We start from the raw sequence: 18,814 nt of genomic DNA on the forward strand, positions 1-18,814 counted from the left end.
TGGTACTGATTTGGTAAGTGCAACATGAATTGTCCTCTTTGGAGAAAGCCAAAAACCCAAAACAGTAACAAACAAAAATAAACAAAATGTGAAAGACATTTTTCTTTGATTCAACACCAAAAGGCTATAAGTGTGATGATTGTGTGATAGTCAAATCCCAGCGATGGAAAAGAAGCTTAAAGGCACCGTTCTCGTCTAAACAATTCGGCTCCCCGTCTCAGATCTGCCCAGGCTTTGAACATGGGATAAGACCAACCGTCCACTCGGACACGTACCTTAAATCAGCAGGACTGGTCTTTCTGCAAGCGTAAATGCTTTCTGTGCAGAATGGAATTTTTTTTTGTGCAAAAAATTTGTTAAAAGCCATCAATGTCAATCTTCACAGATAATAGTCAGGATGTTGAATTTGGGTATATGTCCAAGCGGAGGGATGTTCCTGTCCACTGTAAAAGCCTGGCCAGTCCGAGATGGTGACGAGAATTGTTTTCACGGAAAAAACCGTGCCTTGACATGGGTGGGATTCTTCCGGTATATTCCTGAAATCCGGATTCGTAATGTCTGTGGTGATGTTTTTTTTGGTTGTTAATTATTCAAATCCTTCAGCGTCTGGGGGCCCCCAACCCCCCCTTAAAATTCTTCAGGATTCATGACATTTTCCAGGCCCACCCATGCCTTTCGATGCAACTTATTCATTCTACTGATTTTTACACATGTAGAGAAAAGGTTTATCAACTCTATATATAATCACCACAGTAGTACAAGTTCAGGGAACAAAGGAGTGGTTGCCATTACCTGATACATTAACCAGCACAAATATATGGGACTAGCACCAATGCCTAAACCTAAAATTGACAGCACCTCCAGTGCAAAATAAATTAAACTAAAATGAGTGACACATTTCAAATTCAATCACATAGACAACACTCTACTATCACAGGCAGTGCATCAGTGTGTGTGCATTTTGCGATTTATGCACATTTTCATGAAAAGAAACCTTTCTCTGCATTCCAAGCAATAGTGTGTGTGTGTGTGGGGGGAGGTTTATTTTTCAAAATTATAGTCCACTTTTTGTGTGTGGTTGTGTTAGTGAAACAAAACGCATCAACAAAGACCCCAGAACAAATAATATCAAATTATCTGTAAGTAGCAGATATTCAGTGATGTACAAATGAGAAGTTTTGATACAAGTATAATGCCCTTCTTCAACAAAAAGCCAACATCAAAATCATTGTGGTCTTCAATAAGATTTGCTTATAATGAAGGAAATTCCCAGCAAGTCTTGACGTATTATAAGCTTTATATCATTCTTACAATTCCACAAGAATGTTTATAAATTTAGCATGAAACATTTACCAATCGAGCAACAACAACAAAAACATTATTATTCTAGTCTGTAAGTGTACAAGAAATTTGACTCACTTTTTACAAACAAGGTTCTGGAGTCAAAGGGAAATAATCAAGTGATAAGACAGTGTAGTTTTTGTAAGGTGCAACAACAAAGTTGCAAGATACCTCCCATACATGTAAACAATCATGTAATGTAAACCAACACAGATCTCTCTTGCTTTTACTCAGGATGAGAGTACATACACCCAATATGAATCGCTTGGCTGCTTCCCGGGCAGATCAGTAGGTTTTTGTAAAAGAATTTTTGTTTAGGTTGCCAATGGTATCAGTTGCAAAATGATTTCCACGAAACAACCCCCATTCTGCACAGACATCAACACGGCTGTCATTTTTTGGTATACGTCCAAGGTCAATTATATCCCTGTACAGATCGAGCTTTGATTATACAAAAGATGGTTTTCATGGGAAGGGACATTAATTGTGCTAATCCTAACCCTAAAAACAGGTTCCTGTGGTAAAGAAAAATAATTCGCTCACAAGACCACTTTCAGTGTAGGAAGCAATAATGATAAATGTTGAACGCCATGGGTCACAACAGAAATTCAAATGGAACCATGAATGAGAATTTGACACTACGTGTATTACAGCATAAGTCTGGCATCAACCTTGCACAAATTATTTTGTTCCTAAAACATCAAACATCTTTTCAGTCTTTTTGTTTAAAACAAATTCTGCCCTCCTAGTCCTATGTAATTCTAAGCACCTCATTGTGGTTTTCATTGCACATTTTGGAGTATTGCAAATTATGAGGTATGTTTTTTCCATTCAGAACTGACTAAATGTTCATATTTATCCAGGTTGGGAATTAACTTGTGATATAAACTAGACCGATTATTTATGGTCCCACAATCGTCTTCATTTTGTCAACTCTCTCTCCACTCTTCCTCTTAGCCTGCGCACACACACGCGTACACTCAGACAGGCACACACGCACGCACCCAGACATGCACACACATCCGGTAGTTCAGGTAGTTCAGGAGTTGCGTTTGGAACTAGGATACTTTCTAGCTGGAACCGTGTACTAGGATATTACACAGACGGACAGTGTGCCAAATCCACGATATCACCCCCCCCACACACACACACACAGCCTGTTTGGCATATCTGTTCAGCTCAACATCCATCGGTGTAACATCCACATATGACCCAGCTACATGTATACATGTTGTGAAAGGTCCTTATATTGATTTTGTTTGCTTAACGCCCAGCCGACCACGAGCCCTTATATTGAAAAGACACCTTCTGATAAAAGGACGTACAACGTCCAATAATGGGCACTATCCTATGGCTGTGTACTTTTCTCTCTGCCAGTGTCTTCTCAGTCTTCTGGTAGGTACCACTGAATCCCCCACCACCAATCCACACATACAAAACCCACAACAATACTGAAGCAGGTACTTCTTTGCGCACACAGAATACCACCCAGACAATGCAAATTGTAACAGTGACATGAAAATATCCAAGTGAGCGACTGTGGAATTTCAAATGAACATTACCGATACATTGACATAAACAAATCTTTCACAATAACTCCCCCTTAAAAAGAAATTGCCATTTCAACATCTGTTTTGCCCATCTAAAAATTATAATATTACTACAATGGAACTCCCTTTTGAAGGACCGCCTCTTACCCCCCCCCCCCCTTTTCTTCTTCGTTCGTGGGCTGAAACCCCCATGTACACTCGTGTTTTTTGCACGAGTGGAATTTTACGCGTATGACCGTTTTATACCCCGCCATTTAGGCAGCCATACGCCGTTTTCGGAGGAAGCATGCTGGGTATTTTCGTGTTTCTATAACCCACCGAACTCTGACATGGATTACAGGATCTTTTTCGTGCGCACTTGGTCTTGTGCTTGCGTGTACACACGGGGGGGACGAACTCACGCTGACAGCGGCCTACTGGATACAAATCCAGCGCGCTACCGACTGAGCTACATCCCCGCCCTTCCTCCCTTTTAAACCCTTGATTTTTCCGATTTTCTGTTGAAAATATCTCTATATTGACCTTCACTTTAAGACTCCCTCCCTTTTACACCAATTTGATTTTCTAAAAATGTTGGGTCATCCAAAAAGGGGAGTTCCACTGTAATGGCAAATTGCAGTCCTTACACAATGCTGTAAATAATAGTTAATACTGTTATCTTTTCAGCAAGATTACCACAGTTACACACTTCTTCAAATGACTTGTGTTTAAATCAATTTTCTTTTCTACATTGCACATCGAGAAATTATTTTGATTAGTCTGCTACTTAAAGACTCTTTAAAATTTAACTATTGAGATTTTTCTCTGAGAAAAACACTACAAACAAGTACTCATTAACGTATTTTCTGTGAAGAGTGCGGAAAACAGTAATGCTACAACATTTACAAGTGCTCAGTTAGTGTTGACTTTACAGTGACACATCAAAAAGGCATGTGCAAAATTCAAACATCACAGATCCACTTTGAAATATTAAGTGCAGTTTGTCACATCTGCAGGTTACTTGTTAACTTTCTTCCTTGTAACTTAACACTGAGAGAGAAGCTATAAAGGATCTCCATAATGGTAGACCGTGTTTGTGTGTTTGTGTGTGTGTGTGCGTGAACTTGGTCTTAACCCGCTTCTTTCACAAGGGTTGTTTCTACACAAAAACGTTGCCTTAATTTCTTGGACAATATATGCCAGCTTTTAATAATGCCACAAAGGTAAATTCATTACTATGAAAAGAATCAATAACCCTAGGATTTTACAACCAGTACCCCACAAATGAATCCATGTTTCTGCTTTTTTTCTTTTCTTTTTCTCTTCAGTATAAAACCTTTCACGGTTAAGAGGCAGCAAACAATATAAGGCAATTCCATGACATATTCCTGTGTAAGTTTAGGAAAAGAAACAAGTCGCGTAAGGCGAAATAACAACATTTAGTCAAGCTGTCGAACTCACAAAATGAAACTGAACGCATTGCATTTTTTCCGCAAGACCGTACACTCGTAGCATCGTCTGTCCACCACTCATGGCAAAGGCAGTGAAATGAACAATCCAGAAAAGCGCGGTAGCGGTTGCGCTGAGGAGGATAGCACGCTTTTCTATATCTCTATTCTTTTTAACGTGTTTTTAATCCAAACATATCATATCTAAATGTATATGTTTTTGGAATCAGGAACGGACAAGGAATAAGATGAAATTGTTTTTAAATTTAAATCGATTTCGGAAATTTAATTTTAATAATGATTTTTATATTTTTAATTTTTAGAGCTTGTTTTTAATCCGAATATAACATATTTATATGTTTTTGAAATCAGAAAATGATGAAGAATACGATAAACGTAATTTTGGATCATTTTATAAAAAAATAATTTTAATTAGGCCCAAAAAAAAATTGTCTGTTTAGGGTAACATGACCAAAAAAAGTAGGGTCGGTAGGTAGGTAAAGTTTTTTTTTTTTTTTTTTTTTTTTTTTGGTGTAAATGCTATGTTGGCTGAACATTCACTTCTTATATTTGATGAATACATGTTTCAAAACTAACGTATAAATAAAACAGAGAGAAAGGGAGAGAAAGAAACGCCAAATGTCTCTTTTTAGCATTTTTACCTCTTTTTTTATATTTAGTCAAGTTTTGACTAAATATTTTAACATCGAGGGGGAATCGAAACGAGGGTATGGTGTTGTGTGTCTGTGCGTGTGTGTAGAGCGATTCAGACTAAACTACTGGACCGATCTTTATGAAATTTGACATGAGAGTTCCTGGGTATGAAATCCCCGAACGTTTTTTTCATTTTTTTGATAAATGTCTTTGATGACGTCATATCCGGCTTTTCGTGAAAGTTGAGGCGGCACTGTCACGCCCTCATTTTTCAACCAAATTGGTTGAAATTTTGGTCAAGTAATCTTCGACGAAGCCCGGGGTTCGGTATTGCATTTCAGCTTGGTGGCTTAAAAATTAATTAATGACTTTGGTCATTAAAAATCTGAAAATTGTAAAAAAAAATAAAAATTTATAAAACGATCCAAATTTACGTTTATCTTATTCTCCATCATTTGCTGATTCCAAAAACATATAAAAATGTTATATTCGGATTAAAAACAAGCTCTGAAAATTAAATATATAAAAATTATTATCAAAATTTTTTTTTCGAAATCGTTTTAAAAACACTTTCATCTTATTCCTTGTCGGTTCCTGATTCCAAAAACATATAGATATGATATGTTTGGATTAAAAACACGCTCAGAAAGTTAAAACGAAGAGAGGTACAGAAAAGCGTGCTATGCAGCATAGCGTAACCACTACCCCGCTCTTCTTGTCAATTTCACTGCCTATGCCGTGAGCGGTGGACCACGAGTATACGGTCTTGCTGCGTTGCATTGCGTTCAGTTTCATTCTGTGAGTTCGACAGCTACTTGACTAAATATTGTATTTTCGCCTTACGCGACTTGTTTTCTTTTTTTTTTGGAAATCAAAAAAAAGTTTTTGGGCCGGCGCCAAATCGATAGGGTCGGTCGGGTTACCCTAAACAGACAATTTTTTTTTTTGGGCCTTACAATTTTCAGATTTTTAATGACCAAAGTCATAAAATAATTTTTAAGCCTCCAAGCTGAAATGCAATACCAAAGTCCGGCCTTCGTCGAAGATTGCTTGGCCAAAATTTCAATCAATTTGATTGAAAAATGAGGGTGTGACAGTGCCGCCTCAACTTTTACAAAATGCGGGATATGAGGTCATCAAAGACATTAGTAAAAAAAATTAAAAAAACGTCTGGGGATATCATATCCAGGAACTCTCATGAAAAATTTCATCAAGATCGGTCCAGTACCTCCATTTACTCTGAATCGCTTTACACACACACAGACACATACACCACGACCCTCGTCTCGATTACCCCCTCTATGTTAAAACATTTAGTCAAAATTTGACTAAATGTAAAAAGGACGATTCTCATCATACCATGTGTTCAAAATTCACTGACAGAAAAATACACTCACCACAGAATTTGTCTCAAAAAATGATTGCCATTTTTCTACTTGTATGAGAAAAAAACCCACATATGTTTCTTCCTTGACACTGTGCATTTCTTTGCACATAAAGTATATATAAGTTATAAAGCATATAAAAAATGCATATTTCTGCACCATCCATGTAAACGTTTAAGAATACGTTTTGAAACACCTTTTTTTTGGCTTCTCTCATATTCTGCTGAAAACTGCGCACCAAATCAGATTTTAAAGAAACAAATACATGTGAAATAGACTTATTCTTTTCATCACTCAGCATCTCGATCTATCTGGTCTTCTGTATGCCCCTCTCAAAATACCACCCCATTTCTAACGATTTCTTCGGGCTCCAACTCTGTTCTCTCATGGAAACCAGTCGCAATCAGCATCAAGAGAGAAAAAAAGAATAAAAAAAGAAAATTTCTCCTCCAGGCCATAAACCTTCCTCTTCAAATAACTTACCACCACTTCTCCACCGACCCACCCTCCTCCTCTCCACCCCCCCCCCCCCCCCCCCATTAAATATTGACTGACTCAACCCTATTCCAATTTCATCACATCATGAATCAGTCTCCTCAGAAAACCAAACACAACTTTTTCCGCTTTCAAAAGTCTTTTCTCTTCCATCCCCCCACTGAGACTCAGTGCACAAAGATGGATGTGTTTGCACATAGGTCGACCTTATTGCACATTTTTCACATCATGAATCGGCCTCCTCAGGAAACCAACCACAACTTCTGCCCTTTTCTTTTTTTTTCCATCCCCTTCCCCCTTGTCTGAAACTCAGTGTACGAAGATGGATGTGTTTGCGCGGAGGTCGACCTTGTCGGGCATGATGCCGCTGTCCAGGTAGTCGTAGTACAGGCTGTACATTCCCTGGGGCATCTCTTTCTTGACGCTCGCCACCTGAGTCAGAATCTGAAACAAAACACAACAATGAAATGTGAGTTGTAATCTTGTATACAGTGTGCAGCAGATACCCTACACCTAGACCGGCTTGCTGCCACTCCAAGTTTATGTCAGGAATTGGTTGTCAGTCTTCGTTCATGGGCTTAGACTCCCACGTTCACTCATGTTTTTTAGCACGAGTGGATTTTTACGTGTATGACCGTTTTTACCCCGCCATTCAGGCAGCATACGCTGATTTCGGCGGAGGCATGCTGGGTATTTTCGTGTTTCTATAAGTTATAACCCACCCAACTCTGACATGGATTACAGGATCTTTTCCGTGCGCACTTGGTCTTGTGCTTGCGTGTACACACAAAGGGGGTTAAAGTCACTAGCAGGTCTGCACATAAGTTGACCTGGGAGATCGGAAAAATCTCCACTCTTAACCCACCAGGCGGCAGCGACCGGGATTCGAACTCTTTCTTTCTTTCTTTATCTGGTGTTTAACGTCGTTTTCAACCACGAAGGTTATATCGCGACGAGGGAAAGGGGGGAGATGGGATAGGGGAAAGTGGGGAGATGGGATAGAGCCACTTGTTAAGTGTTTCTTGTTCACAAAAGCACTAATCAAAAAATTGCTCCAGGGGCTTGCAACGTAGTACAATATATGACCTTACTGGGAGAATGCAAGTTTCGAGTACAAAGGACTAAACATTTCTTACATACTGCTTGACTAAAATCTTTACAAACATTGACTATATTCTATACAAGAACCACTTAACAAGGGTAATAAGTGAAGAATTTTATGGGTGAGAAAAGGAAAGTAAAAGGACTTTGGGGAGGCAGAAATAGAGAAGAAACAAGAAAAAGATCCTAATTAGGTTCACGGCATCGAGAGTGATGCGACCTTCTCTCAGAAGTTAGTAGAGAAGGCTCCCCCATCCACCACCCGGGGGACGCGCCTCTACGCCAATTAGGGGGCGCGAGGATTCGAACTCACGACCTCCCGATTAGGAGGCCGATGTCTTACCACAACGTCACTGCGCCCGTTGGTTGTCAGTAATATGCTGCATAAACATTTTTAATGACCAGCCAAAGACCCTTTCGTGTTGACATCACTCTGTCAGTTACACACTTCGATGTAAACGTGCAGTCTGTTCATGTTTGGGGAAAAGCGGATACTTCAGACCTCCAAAAATATGAGAAATTCAGGTCTTAAAAAGCAGTCTGAAAATGAGGGTAAACTTACAGAGGTTATGAATTGAAAATCTGAAAAAGCAAGGTCTTCAATTCAAATGGGGGAGGTTTTAAATTGGGGGGGTCCACTGCATCACTCAGTCGCATAAATTATGATCATGACGCATTAAGCCTGTCCTTAACTGGACCAAGTCAACTGCGCGGAGCTCACTTCGCGAAGCTACCGGAACTAGACTTCGTCGCAGTCCAAGGGAAGGCACTATGGCGGAAAAGAGAGTTATCTTTTCATGTCTTGGAGTCTCAAATCTTATTAGCCAGAAAGCGCATGTGCGTAGTCTCGACCAGCGTGTGGTGTGCTTCTTTCTGAGTACTTTACGTCACAAATTGTACTTTACGTACTTGATGATGACGTAAGTTAATTGTAACACATAGTTATGTGTTCTATTTTGTTTACTGAGCACGGCCGGGACCAGTTGGCGTGAGCGCTGGAATTTCGAGTTTCATTCAACATGTCAATGCATCGCAGTATGAAATAATACAGGTAGGAGGTTAGTTCTAGTACTTTGTGTCAACCAAAGTCGATAAATTCATTCTTCACTACGGTATTGAGTCTGATTTCGTCGTCCATCTTGAATCGAAAAGCACTCTTCTTACCAAAAAAAACAACTTCGTTGCGAGCTACGGCGAGGCTTCGCATGTCAAAACTTGAGAAGCAATGTTGGGGTCAAAGTACCACGCCGTAGCTGTGAGTTTTCGGTATAAAGACTTGGCGAAGCTTCGTGTAGTCGACTACGGGCTCAATTAAGGACGGGCTTTACATTTTCTAATGACCAACTATAGACCTTCTTGTGTTTCACTCCACTTCTGTCACACGCTTCAATAGAGACATGCAGTTTAACCAGCATGTTTGCGGAAAAGAGGGGGGGTATTCTGAGCTTTATTAACACTGCCACAATGACAGGCGCAGTGGCGTGGTGGTAAGACGTCGGCCTCCTAATCGGGAGGTCTTGAGTTTGAATCCCGGTTGCTGCCGCCTGGTGGGTTAAGAGTGGAGATTTTTCCGATCTCCCAGGTCAACTTATGTGCAGACCTGCTAGTGACTTAACCCCCTTCGTGTGTACACGCAAGCACAAGACCAAGTGCGCACGGAAAAGATCCTGTAATCTATGTCGGAGTTCGGTGGGTTATGGAAACATGAAAAATACAAAGCATGCCTACTCAACGAAAGCGGAGTGAGCTGACTATGCTCTCAGAGTATAGAGTGGGGAACCCAAATGGGTAAACGAGCTCACAAGTAACCAGAAAATTCTAGAACGCTGAAGAAGAACTGCCACAATGGTGGGTGAACCCTGCCTTTTGTGGACAGCTGCGTCAAATCAATACCATCACATTAAATAACCAAAAACAGTTAAAGCTTGACACAAGGCCATCAATCAATTATAAATTCGGCCTTTAGATGCACGCCTGGGCATTTTAAGAAATAATTTACAAGGAGATCACGAGATCAAAAGCTTCCTTCTTCAGTTGGTACAAACACCTGAGACTGTACGTGTCATGTCATGCATGATTATGACTGCACCCTCTTCATCAACACGACACAAATTTAGTAAAGGAACACATACCCTGCTTACTTTTTTTTTGCCAGTGTGCAATACAATCAACAACAAACGTGCCCTGCTGATGACTGAGATTACTGCTGTTTTCAGAACAGGATGAGATGGGTTGCTTTGTTTATTCAACAGCATGCAGAAAACAAAACAACCAGAAAGAAGTCTCCTTCTTCTTTGTTCATGGGCTGTAATATGACTATGACTGTTTTTACCCCCCAATTCAGGCAGCCATACGCCACTATCAGGCCAAAAAGAAAAATATGTCTGTTACCAGTAACCCGACCGACCCTATTTTTAAGCGCCGACCCTAAAGTTTTTTTTTCGCTTTTCGCACCAAAAAAAAACCACCCCAAAAACAAAAAAACGGGAGGTAATCGGTCGATGAGACTTCACAATCGAAGAGACTTACCTCCCGTTTACGTCGTCACGCGAAAAAAAACCATGGCGGCCAATGACTCCGGGGGAAAAAACCCCGTAAAAAGACAACAAAGAGACCAAAAAGCAATGTACTCACGTTAAAATGACGAACACGGAACGAATAACGGCGACGTTTCGACCTAAGGGTCTTCTTCAGGCACAAAAACACAAAAGTACACACACAAAAAAGAAGAAGAAAGACGATAGAACAAATAAAGAGGAGAACAACTGACAAAACAACTGCACTGCACAAACCGACAAATGACAAAGACAGAGAAGCAAGGGAAGCTACTCGAGGAGAATGAAAAGCGGCAGTTTTGAGGTCTGTAGACCAAACAAAATGTGAGGGGGGGGGGGGTGCGTGAAAGGGAACGAAAGAGGAGACTCGCGTACCCGTGCGGACACACACACACACACACACACACACACACACACACACACACGCACACACACACACACACACACACACATACACACAAGGTGGAACAGCGGGGGGAAGGTTGAGATGAATGAATTAACGGCGAATGTTAATTCCATCGGGGCAGGTAGTGCCAAGGGATGATATGATGTGGGACTCCCTGAGTTTGCGCTCGAAGGAGTCGCCACGTACTTGCCACAGAGCCATGACTCTGACATGATCAAGTGAGTGACCAGCGGCGGTGAAGTGAAGGGATACTGGCCTATTGCGGGAATGACGGATGTCAGCCAGATGCTCGGAGAAACGCACCTCAAGGGTGCGCGCGGTTTCTCCGATATAAATCTGGCGACAAGAGAGGCAGACGATCGCATAGACAACGTTGTGACTTTGACAGTCAAACGTTCTCTTGACCGTGAAGGAGCCACGAGGGCCTTGGAGGCAGGTGTCAGGGTGGAGGAAGGGACAAGATTTGCAATTTCGTTTGGAACAAGGAAAAAGACGTTAACAAAACGTAAGAAAAAGGTTTAAAAAAAATAAAAATTTAAAAACAAGTCGCGTAAGGCGAAATTACTACATTTAGTCAAGCTGTGGAACTCACAGAATGAAACTGAACGTAGTCCGCCGCTAGTGCAAAAGGCAGTGAAAGTGACGAGCCTGTTTGGCGCGGTAGCGGTTGCGCTGTGCTTCATAGCACGCTTTACTGTACCTCTCTTCGTTTTAACTTTCTGAGCGTGTTTTTAATCCAAACATATCATATCTATATGTTTTTGGAATCAGGAACCGACAAGGAATAAGATGAAATAGTTTTTAAAACGATTTCGGAAATTTAATTTTAATCATAATGTTTATATTTTTAATTTTCAGAGCTTGTTTTTAATCCAAATATAACATATTTATATGTTTTTGGAATCAGAAAATGATGAAGAATAAGATGAATGTAAATTTGGATCGTTTTATTAATTTTTTATTTTTTTTTACAATTTTCTGATTTTTGATGACCAAAGTCATCAATTAATTTTTAAGCCACCAAGCTGAAATGCAATACCGAAGTCCGGCCTTTGTCGAAGATTGCTTGGCCAAAATTTCAATCAATTTGATTGAAAAATGAGGGTGTGACAGTGCCGCCTCAACTTTTACAAAACGCCGGATATGACGTCATCAAAGACATTTATCGAAAAAAAGAAAAAAACGTCCGGGGATATCATTCCCAGGAACTCTCATGTCAAATTTCATAAAGATCGGTCCAGTAGTTTAGTCTGAATCGCTCTACACACACACACAGACAGACAGACAGACACACACACACACACATACACCACGACCCTCGTCTCGATTCCCCCTCTATGTTAAAACATTTTGTCAAAACTTGACTAAATGTAAAAAACACCGACCGACCCTATTTTTTTTGGCGATGTTACCGGAAACAGACATATTTTTCTTTTTGGCCTCAAGGGGAGCATGCTGGATAATTTTGTCTTTCTATAACTGACTGAACTACGACATGGATTACAGGATCTTTTTCGTGCGCACTTGGTCTTATGCTTGCGTGTATACACAAAGAGGGATAAGGCACTAGAAGGTCTACACACAAGTTGACCTGGGAGATTGGAAAAATCTCTACCCTTAACCCACCAGGCGCGTTCAGGTTTACTTCTGTAAATGTTGTTTGAACCGTAAATGTTGTCCCGAATAAGCCTCCATATGCAAACATTTTACACCAGCTTTGTGCGTGTGAGTAAAGATCTCTTTTGGATTTGTAACAATGTTGCTCTGTCTTTTGTTTATTCCTTTTTTATACCTCTCTTTTACCTCCATGTGTTCAACAGAGATGTGCAGTGGAAACTCCATTTTAAAACCTCCAAAAATCTGAGAAAATCGGGTCTTAAAAAGGAGGGAGTCTTAAAATAGGGGTGCATTTACACAGGTTATGAACAGAAATTCTGAGAAAAGCTTAAACGGCAGGGACTATTATAATGGGGGTACACTTACATAGTTTACGAAAAGAAAGTCTGACAAAACAGGGTCTTCTTCTTCTTCTGCGTTCGTGGGCTGAAACTCCCCTGTACACTCGTGTTTTTTGCACGAGTGGAATTTTACGTGTATGACCGTTTTTTACCCCGCCATTTAGGCAGCCATACGCCGTTTTCGGAGGAAGCATGCTGGGTATTTTCGTGTTTCTATAACCCACAGAACTCTGACATGGATTACAGGATCTTTTTCGTGCGCACTTGGTCTTGTGCTTGCGTGTACACACGGGGGTGTTCAGACACCGAGGAGAGTCTGCACACAAAAATGACTCTGAGAAATAAATCTCTCGCCGAACGTGGGGACGAACTCACGCTGACAGCGGCCAACTGGATACAAATCCAGCGCGCTACCAACTGAGCTACATCCCCGCCCTAAAACAGGGTCTTAAAAGGAAGGGAGTCTGAAAATTGCAGGGTCTTAACACTGTACAAGTCAATTCTTTATGTGAATAGAGAAAAGAAAGTTTACCTCATGAGAACTCATTGTGATTTGTGCTTGAAGGACGAAGAGGCCAAACACCATGGCAAACGTCATCGCAGCAAACACCGACATCAGTATGGCACTGAAAATCAGATGATTTTTTGTTTCCATATGTGCAGATTAAACAAATTGTTATCAAAGTCTGAATCTTTGTGCAAAAGTGCAGCCTTTGTAACATGCAAAATAATAGGTTTTTGTTTCATTGAATCAGCTCTTTTTTTGTTAAGAATTTTAAACTGAAGAGTAATTTCTTCAACTTAAGTTTTGAAAAATCCTGTACAAAAATCATGGTATACTACTTTTTTTTTACCAGGTGAGGTTAACTAGTAACTTGAAACCACATGCATTATTTCCAAGTGTAAAAAAACAACCTTGTCTAGCATTGTAGCAACATAATTATAATATTATTTTGTAACAATGCTGCTTTAAAATTATAGAATATATATATATCACAATTTTTTTGGTTAAACTGGAAGATTCTACCATTACATCAGTCAGGCTCTTCATAATCTTTATACAACTTTGGAAACTGTCAGACACAGACTCATCCACACACACACCCCAGAAATAACCAACATGGTTTTTTTAAATTTAAAAAAAAGGCATTACAGTTTACACGCACACACACAAAACCGCTTTAATTTGGAACAAACAGCTTTACAGAAAAAGCTTTCAAACTCTGATGAAAAGCAAATTATAATTTATATACAATAAATTTGATGATCTAATACTAATTAAAGTCCATTTTCAATTTAAATAGCAATGGTAGGTCTTTGCAAGCAATCTGAACAAAATAGAGTGAGTTAATACTTACTAAAACTGTCGCTCTGAACAAGACAACTTCCGGCAGACTTTGCGCAGATCTTGGCAAGCGTTGTAGCTCTCCCAGTCTTTCTGACCGTCGCCCTTTGCTTGCAACTGCAAGCGCTCAAACCAATCGACTCTCAAGGGGTCGGGTATGTCTTTTCCTGCTTGGGTTTCATCACAGTTTTCCTCTACCTCGTCATTGTCCATGTTTTCCTGCATTTTATCGCTTTTTTCCTCGTCTGAATCGGAGTGCTCTGGGTGTTGTTTCCTGTCAAGGGTGCAGTTTTCCTCGTTCTTGTCTGTGGAATGTTCAGTGTTTGATTTCTCACTATCATCATCTTTCAGTTTCAGTGTGTTTTCCTTGACAGGTGGTTGAGTTTCTGTTTTGCTGTCTTCATCTTCTTGCAGGCCTGCCTCTGTTGCCATTTCCTGGAGAGAAGAAATTAAGACAGTTGAAGTTGATACTGCTGTTTAACTTTAAAATGAGGAATCATCAAACTATATTGTGGTTTTAAAAGTCACTTTTATGTGATATTAAAACAGCAGATAGTGTTAATTTGGTCCCATGCAGCGCGAGAAAAAATTGTAGCATTAAAAAAAGTTCTTACTTTTATAAGGTTAACTTGTAGTCTTAGTGCTGGTAAGCAGAAATGGGTATCAAATCCTAAAATTATAGATTTATACGTCTTTTACACACCTATGTTAACGTCTGTATAAAATAACCAGTGTTCCTTTCTTAACAAATAGTGTAATTATACGAACAAAGTAACTAACATCCATGCCCGCATGTTTATCAAATCATGCAGAAGTTAAAATTAACTCATTAAGGTTGTCAACTGCAACAAACACAAGGGAATTCTTTGTGAAGTGCATCCTGCCAAAGCACGAAAACGATACCTTTTCTTCATTTCAGCAAGGTGCATCTCTTACAATTACAAAGTTATAAATATAAACAATAAACACACAAATAATCACTCTAAAATCTTACAATGTGTTACAACTAACTTACACAACATCACACTTTTCTCAGTTGTCTCAAACCTTTTTATAACTTTCTGCACTAGCAAGAATTTGGATGAAAAACATATTTAACTTTGTAACCTCAAACGTTAACAGAAACTGTGTAAATATCAACAAGACGCTGTCACGTACAGGAAAAAGGTCACTCGTGTTTGTTTCACTTTCGGAGGCTGTGATTCGGTGAGGAAAATTTACACAATAACTTGTCGAAGATTGATCGTAGATGTTCAGCTATGGCGCCTCTTACCCGGCCTATAGTATGGGAGTATATTTGTATGTGTCATATGGACTGTTAATAATGTGAAAAATGCAAAGGAAAACAAAGAAAGTGTACTTACTTTCAATGAAATAAAGAATTTGCCGACGGACAGGCCGCCATAAAAGAGTGACGTCCCCTGAAGAGCAAAGGGAAGTAACTTTAACCATATCAAGTTCTTTTACAGCAAGATTGTCCTCCTTTGATTTTGCACACTGTTTCAGTTTCGGACTTGAGTGACTGTTATTAACTTATTGTACATGTACTGTGAAATGTGTATGTGTGTCGTATCATAAGGCAATCCTTCAGAAGTAACAGAATATTAGATACAAGCAGGAAAACTGCTAATTGAAAAAAAAATCAGGACAAGAGGCAGAACTTTGTTTCATAAAATTATACAGCTTCCATAGACTCATACATTCTTTTGGTGTCATACCATTTATTTTCGTACAAAATATGGATACAATGATCTTGAAGCAAATTAATCACATGATAAAAAAGAAACAAGATCAAATTAAATACATGAGAACTGAAAAAAAGAAAGATCAACGAAAATCAAATAACTGTAACCGGAGCCCTAGAGAGGGTCCGTATCCTATTTGTTCTCACGGGGGAGGCTGAAGATTGCCGAGGAGAGCAACTATTTATCTTCCTTTACTCTAGCCCTATGTAATGTAGTTGCACAATCAGTTTAGTCTATGCCTCGCGTTGTGTTCAATACATGTGCCTACAATACTAGCCGACCTCGGTATTCAGAGGAAACCCTGACGGTGTTTCTTAGTAGCCTAATCTAGACTGTGTGTTACATTAATATTGTGAAGTGTGTTTTGGATGTCAGAATTTGCCACGTACAGTTTTAACAACACATGTTTACAGGACAACAGTCAATGAGAGGCAAAAGTCACAATACATGACACACTGAAAGCAAGCTCACACACTCACGTTCGGCTTTCACCGACTGACACACGCATGTTCACGCTCACCTCTCGTACGTACAGTGGTGTTCACCATAACTCATAGGAAACAGTTACAAGGTTTTATTTACACTATAATACATGAAAAGCAAGTAAACAAACCCATCAAACAAAGCACCAAACAATCCTTAACTTTACCTAGCGTTTACCCCTAACTCAGTCCGATGACGACACTCGCCGAGCCGGCCTCTTTTATCACCCTCAAAGACTCTGTGATCGCTGTGGGCTGGCTGTAAGGGAGGGGATGGGGGTATCTACAGGAAAGGTGGGGGTGACTAGAAGGAAGGTGGGGTCACTGAGTACCTGCAACTCTGAGCTAGTAGGGCTCTCCCGCTACATAACAAAGTAAGGATATGTTTTCAGCTGTTCCGCTAAAATTCAAGCTCCGTCAAATGTCAAACAAACCATTATAAAATGAAATAAAAATTGAAAAACCCACACCCTCACCTATTTTACACACACTGACGTGGAAGTAAGCATTGTGCAGTTCAGGTTGACAGTGTTACATGTGCAATGGACGAATTCAATGAATAACTCTGTCAGGATGACTGTCGGGACGAGCTTCCTCCCTTGGAAACAGTGGGGCAATGCTATGCTAACTTGGTGTTTCTGTCCCCAGAACTAGTGTCTATTTGGGACATGACGTGGTTATATATATATGCTAGGAGTGGGGCAACACACGCTTGGCCTCATAAAGGTGAAGGCAATCGATCATGACGAATGGTGAGCTGCTCTGATGAGCGAGTTTTCTCAGTGAAGAAAACTACACGGCGTATCGAGCAGACACTGCATAACATTGCACATCGGATCTCATTATTCACTGTGACTCCGGGGGCGGGGAGGTAGCTCAGTCGGTAGCGCGCTGGATTTGTATCCAGTTGGCCGCTGTCAGCGTGAGTTCATCGTCCCCACGTAAGTTCGGCCGAGAGATTTATTTCTATTTCTCGGAGTCAACTTTGTGTGCAGACTCTCCTCGGTGTCCGAACACCCCCGTGTGTACACGCAAGCACAAGACCAAGTGCGCACGAAAAAATCCTATAATCCATGTCAGAGTTCGGTGGGTTATAGAAACACGAAAATACCCAGCATGCTTCCTCCGAAAGCGGCGTATGGCTGCCTAAATGGCGGGGTAAAAACGGTCATACACTGACGTAAAAGCCGTGGGAGTTTCAGCCCATGAACGAACAAACAAACAAAACTGTGACTCCATTATCGCTTGGTTCAACTGAACAGGGACATGGAGTATTTTCTTTATTGTTTGGAAGGGGTGCAACTTTTGCACAATCATAAAAACACAGGCAGACTGTTATTTTCAAACATTTTCTATTGCCAAAGACATGTGGTAACGCACTTGCGCTCGGAAGCGAGAGGTTGCGTGTTCGACCCTGGGTCAGGCCGCAATTTTCTCCCCCCTTTCCTAACCTAGGTGGTGGGTTCAAGTGCTAGTCTTTCGGATGAGACGAAAAACCGAAGTCCCTTCGTGTACACTACATTGGGGTGTGCACGTTAAAGATCCCACGATTGACAAAAGGGTCTTTCCTGGCAAAATTGTATGGGCATAGATAAAAATGTCCACCAAATACCCGTTTGACTTGGAATAAAGGCCGTGAAAGGTGAATGCTCGCCTAATAGGCTACTGAGCTTCACTGGCCGATGTGAATGCGTTATATATTGTGTGTAAAAAATGTCTGTTTGTCTGTCTGTCTGTAAAAAATTCCATTTCAAACGGCAGAAATTAATATGTAAGCGCCTAGGGCTATATCTAGATTAGGCGCATAAAAATGATCACAATAATAATAATAATGTGCCACAGTAGATCTTTGTAGAGAGTTCCGACCCCATGACAAATATCACCGGTGATGATGCGAGACGGCAGAAAAAAGGTAACAGCATATTACACATCTAAAATCACCGGTGTATTATACTATTGTTTTTTTTACGAATCGACTGAGTTTATTATTGTGCAGGGTAAACATGCATAAAACGGGAGGGTCTTTAATTGGGGGTTCCACTCTATATATAACATTTTTCTATTATAAGTAGAAGATTATTCGAATCGAAGTTGGACCAAGCCGGACGCTAAGATAAATACTCCAGTGAGAAGCATCACTGTATTCAGTCTGTCTTTGGTCGTCTGGCTTGTCGAGTTTGTCAGTGCCAAGCCAAGCCGTCTGGCAGCGTACGTAGCAGAAGGCAGAAGAAACATCATTAGAACCAACTACCAGTACAGCACTTTTAAATGCGTGTGGTTACGGGGCTGGTTGAGATGTTTAAGACCTCTGACAATTCCGTAGGGCGTGAGCTGGTAGACGAAATACTCCATCACCTCCATCTGCCACGG

At 40.4% G+C, this 18,814-nt stretch overlaps 2 protein-coding genes across 3 annotated transcripts in view; both read right to left on the reverse strand.

The window, feature by feature from the left end:
• Nucleotides 1-7,121: 7,121 nt before the first annotated feature.
• On the reverse strand, nt 7,122-15,862 carry LOC138979892 (uncharacterized). Of its 2 annotated transcripts, XM_070352654.1 has the most exons (4): nt 15,582-15,862; nt 14,231-14,652; nt 13,405-13,498; nt 7,122-7,296 (listed from the first exon to the last, which is right to left on the reverse strand). In XM_070352654.1, exons 2-4 carry the CDS (start codon nt 14,647-14,649, stop codon nt 7,162-7,164), a joined length of 648 nt encoding a protein of 215 aa, XP_070208755.1. In that variant the 5' UTR covers nt 14,650-14,652; nt 15,582-15,862; the 3' UTR covers nt 7,122-7,161. The 2 variants fall into 2 exon arrangements, with proteins under 2 accessions (XP_070208755.1, XP_070208756.1); XM_070352655.1 differs by lacking the exon at nt 15,582-15,862 and having other exon boundaries at nt 14,231-15,539.
• Nucleotides 15,863-16,521: 659 nt separating this feature from the next.
• The window catches only part of LOC138979891 (glycoprotein-N-acetylgalactosamine 3-beta-galactosyltransferase 1-like), a 14,681-nt gene continuing 12,388 nt past the window's right edge, over nt 16,522-18,814 (reverse strand). Inside the window, exon 6 of the mRNA XM_070352653.1 lies at nt 16,522-18,814. This exon is cut by the window's right edge and continues 48 nt beyond it. Coding sequence (XP_070208754.1) covers nt 18,692-18,814 — 123 coding nt within the window. The 3' untranslated portion in view covers nt 16,522-18,691.

This window comes from Littorina saxatilis, linkage group LG11 (genome assembly GCF_037325665.1).
Source record: "Littorina saxatilis isolate snail1 linkage group LG11, US_GU_Lsax_2.0, whole genome shotgun sequence".
Taxonomy (NCBI): domain Eukaryota; kingdom Metazoa; phylum Mollusca; class Gastropoda; order Littorinimorpha; family Littorinidae; genus Littorina; species Littorina saxatilis.